The sequence below is a fragment of the Colobus angolensis genome, unplaced genomic scaffold, assembly GCF_000951035.1.
Source record: "Colobus angolensis palliatus isolate OR3802 unplaced genomic scaffold, Cang.pa_1.0 Scaffold830, whole genome shotgun sequence".
In the NCBI taxonomy this organism is placed as follows: Eukaryota; Metazoa; Chordata; class Mammalia; order Primates; family Cercopithecidae; genus Colobus; species Colobus angolensis.
In genome coordinates this window covers 117,229-120,579 of record NW_012122155.1, presented here as the reverse complement: position 1 = coordinate 120,579, position 3,351 = coordinate 117,229, and the positions used below count along the sequence as shown (strand labels likewise).

Below are 3,351 nucleotides of genomic sequence, written 5' to 3'. Positions count from 1 at the left end.
ACTCGGTACCGAGGACGGGGTCCTGAACTGTGTGGATGATGAGCCAAGGGTTCCAGAACATCGTCTCCAAGGAGGCGGTGTGGGAGGTGGATCCTGGTGAGAGCCTTGGACCCTGTCCCTTGGCGGGAAGGGCAGTGGCACCAAGCTGCGGTCTTCCACCCAACCCCTGCTCTGGCCCCTCCCCTTGCCATGTCCCTGGGGCTGCTGAGCAAGGAAGGCTTGTAGAAAAAATCACATAACCGTGAGCACTGGGGCCTCTCCAAACTCCTGGTTGCACACTCAAGTGTAACCAACCTCTGCACCTCCCAGCATCCCACCTGTCCCTGTGGACCTTTTTGGCAGAGGTGGGGCCCACCTATCCCAGAGAGCCTGAAGAAATGTCCTTGCTACAAGCCCAAGCATGGCCAGGTACAGCAACGGGTGTGCAGGTAAAGGAAGAAACGTCCAAATTAATTTTGCAACTTTAATGTAACACTGATACCCAAAACATGAAAGCGCAAGGAAAAGCACAAAATGAAAGCAGGAAGAGCAAAGAGAGCTTCATCTTGCATGCCACCTCTGACTGACAGGAAGAAGCTGCCTAGGGTGCTGTGTCGAGAAGGAATCTGAGAGGAGGCACTCTGGCTTGGCCAGTAAGATCGCTGCAGTTCGTCAACGGTGCCTGTAAAAGCACAAGAAACCAAAGTGACAACATCCATGGACACACGCGAACCAGGGAGGGATATACGTAACAAATAAGTGTCCGTCCATGCTGTTGCCGTGGCCCCCAACGCCCCCATCCCGGCCCCCCCTCTGACATCTCACCCCCCTCCGCAGCCCTCCTGCGGAGTCTCATTTCTCTGCTGAAACCCTTACTGGATCCAGGAGAAGAAGCTGGCGCCAGCTCTGGCGGCATTTCTGGTCCGGATGGTGGAGCTGGTGCTAGGGCCATCTAGGACGCTGGTGCTGGCCCCTCCATTGGTGCCACTGCTGACACCAGCTCTCCACGTGGCCCTCCTGTTGGCACGGTTGCTATTCAGAATGTACTGATGGTATCTGGCCCAGAAAGCAAAGGGGATCCTGGCCCAGGCGTCGCCAAAATCTCCGTCCTCATCCCAGGTCAGGAGCTCCACTTGTATGTCATCCCAGCTCCACCGTCCAATCAGAGCTTCATCCCCGATATTCATCTGGGCCCTCATCTGGGCCCTGGCATGTTCCTCGGCCATATCCACATCCATTGTCTTGAAAGCATCATCCACAGCCTCCAAGAAATGAGCCTTCCATTCCCGGGGGTCTCGGTTCTGATTCTGTGGAGGAAAAGGGCAAGCATAGACACAGAGCTACCCCACAGTGGCTGAGCACCCACGGCCCGCCTCACCCTGCCCCGTGTGCTTTGCGAAATGACGGCAAAATCAGGACCACAGGGATCAGGGGCTCCTACTATCCTGTGCCAGACCTGGGATTTTACCCCATCTGTGACCTCGTGTAGGGTGCTCTGGTGCTTCTGTGAGTGTTCGGTACCCTCACTGGAATATGGGGTAATGGGAAGGAGGCCTTGACCAAGAAACAAGCAAGGTATGGAGAGCACCACCCCCGGTGCCGGGCACCCAACAGAGGCTCTCCCTTACCTGGGCGATGAATCTCAGGACCCTCATCTTGCTGGTCTCATGGCGGGCTCGCAGGCCCCAGAGGAATTCATACTCAGGTGGGTTGCTGTTAGGGATCTTCTTGTATTCCAGGTACCTTGGCATGAGAGGAAAGTAAACTTTGCTTCTAGCCAAGCAGACCTGTTGCTGAACGGATGGGTTCCAGGGGGCCCCTCCTCAACCCGATGCTGCAGCTCAGCTCCTGGAAGAGGACTGCCCTGCCCCTCCAGCCCTTCACTCATGCCCAAACCCACTCCCAGGACTTCTGCCTGCAAAAGTGAGGCCTTCAAAGCCTCTTGCCATTGGTCCTCCCCGGAAGCCATGCGGAGGTGCAGGGGGGCCACATGTGGGGCATTTGTCTGTAGGGAGGCCACAAGTTTGTGCCCCTCATCACAATGGCCCCAGCTTCCTGTTGGGTGTGTTGTAAACAGAGGAGCCATTCTTCAGGCCGCCTGCTCTGAGCACACCCCACCTTGAGGGTCTTGGCCACACCCCGGCGGAGCCCTGGAGAGGCCCACCAGAGGAAACGACTGGAAAGGAAGAAACAGTCAGCCAGGAGAAGTGTGCTCCAGGCATCCTCCTCAAGTCCTGACCCTTTGTGGGTGTGCATGCGCGCCTGTGCGTTGGCAAGTCCTCCAGGGACGGGGAGAGGGTGGGCCCTGGCCTGAAAATCAGGAGAGTTGGGCTGAGGCCCTTACCAGCTGGGAGCCATGCTCAGAGGCGTCCCCTCTCTGAGCTCCAGGTTCCTTAGGTGTAAACCAGGGGGAACTCTCGTGTCAGTCTACAGGGCAGGTGCTCAAGGAGATGGTGGCCGTTATCACACCCCACACCGTGTTCTCAGGTGACGTGCGCTCCCTTTTCCCAAGACCCCCCTGACCTTCGGCTCCCCACACGCTCGCATACCCCCACTGCCACTCACTCCCAGGCCAGAGGCACCCATCCCTCCAGTTGAAGATGTGGGATAGGGAACTGCTTTTTCAGCCAGACCAGCACACAAGGGATGCTCGAGTGAGAGTCGCAGTTAGCTCAGGTGATACTTACTTCTGCTTCACAAAGTCATCTGTGATGAGCTTCCTCAGATCGCCGAGGAATGGGTGCCTCACCCTGAGGGCAAGGAAAGGAATCCATGAGCAGAGGCGGTGGCAAGGGCCCTCCCTAGCATGACTATGACTTCCCAGCCCACGGGGAGTCGCCGTGGAGGCCTGGGCATGGAGCAGAGGCCAGAGGACTGTTGGTCAGGGATGCCCCAGGTAGGGATTTGATGGAGCCCCTGACTCTGACTGTCTCTCTTAGATGTCATCTGGGGCCACAGAGCAGAGAGGGGGCTGAGCAGCGTCCGGCACCGCTTCCCCATCCGCCCCGGTGAGACCCTTTGCTCTCTACCGAGCCCAGGGCGCCCCACGCCCTTGCACCAGACCACCAGGCTATTGCAATCCCGGGACCTCTTTGGCCAGAGGATAGCACCGCGGGGAGGAGCTGGAGAGGCCAATCATACCCAGGGCGCAGTCCCATCTTGCGTAGTGCCTCCCAGAGGACAGCTGCGAGGGGAGAGGAGGTACGAGAGTTTGGCACCCAGAAGATGAGACTATGGGCAGCCCCCCAGTTGCAGGTCCGGCCACTCACCCTCGCTGGCACGGTTGCCATTCATGAAGATGACGCCCAGAATCACCAAGAGGAGACTCAGCCTGGGAGTGTCCTTGGTTCTAAAGGTGTAGAAAGAGAAATC

The 3,351-nt window shown here is 58.0% G+C and overlaps 1 protein-coding gene across 1 annotated transcript in view; it reads right to left on the bottom strand.

The window, feature by feature from the left end:
• Positions 1 to 449: 449 nt before the first annotated feature.
• Positions 450 to 3,351, bottom strand: part of LOC105503170 (melanoma-associated antigen D4) — a 7,714-nt gene continuing 4,812 nt past the window's right edge. The window contains exons 4-10 of the mRNA XM_011929958.1: positions 3,249 to 3,328; positions 3,121 to 3,163; positions 2,667 to 2,729; positions 2,324 to 2,371; positions 1,608 to 1,722; positions 856 to 1,286; positions 450 to 661 (exon numbers count right to left, since the gene is read on the bottom strand). Coding sequence (XP_011785348.1) covers positions 652 to 661; positions 856 to 1,286; positions 1,608 to 1,722; positions 2,324 to 2,371; positions 2,667 to 2,729; positions 3,121 to 3,163; positions 3,249 to 3,328 — 790 coding nt within the window. The 3' untranslated portion in view covers positions 450 to 651. The remainder of the gene's footprint in view (positions 662 to 855; positions 1,287 to 1,607; positions 1,723 to 2,323; positions 2,372 to 2,666; positions 2,730 to 3,120; positions 3,164 to 3,248; positions 3,329 to 3,351) is intronic.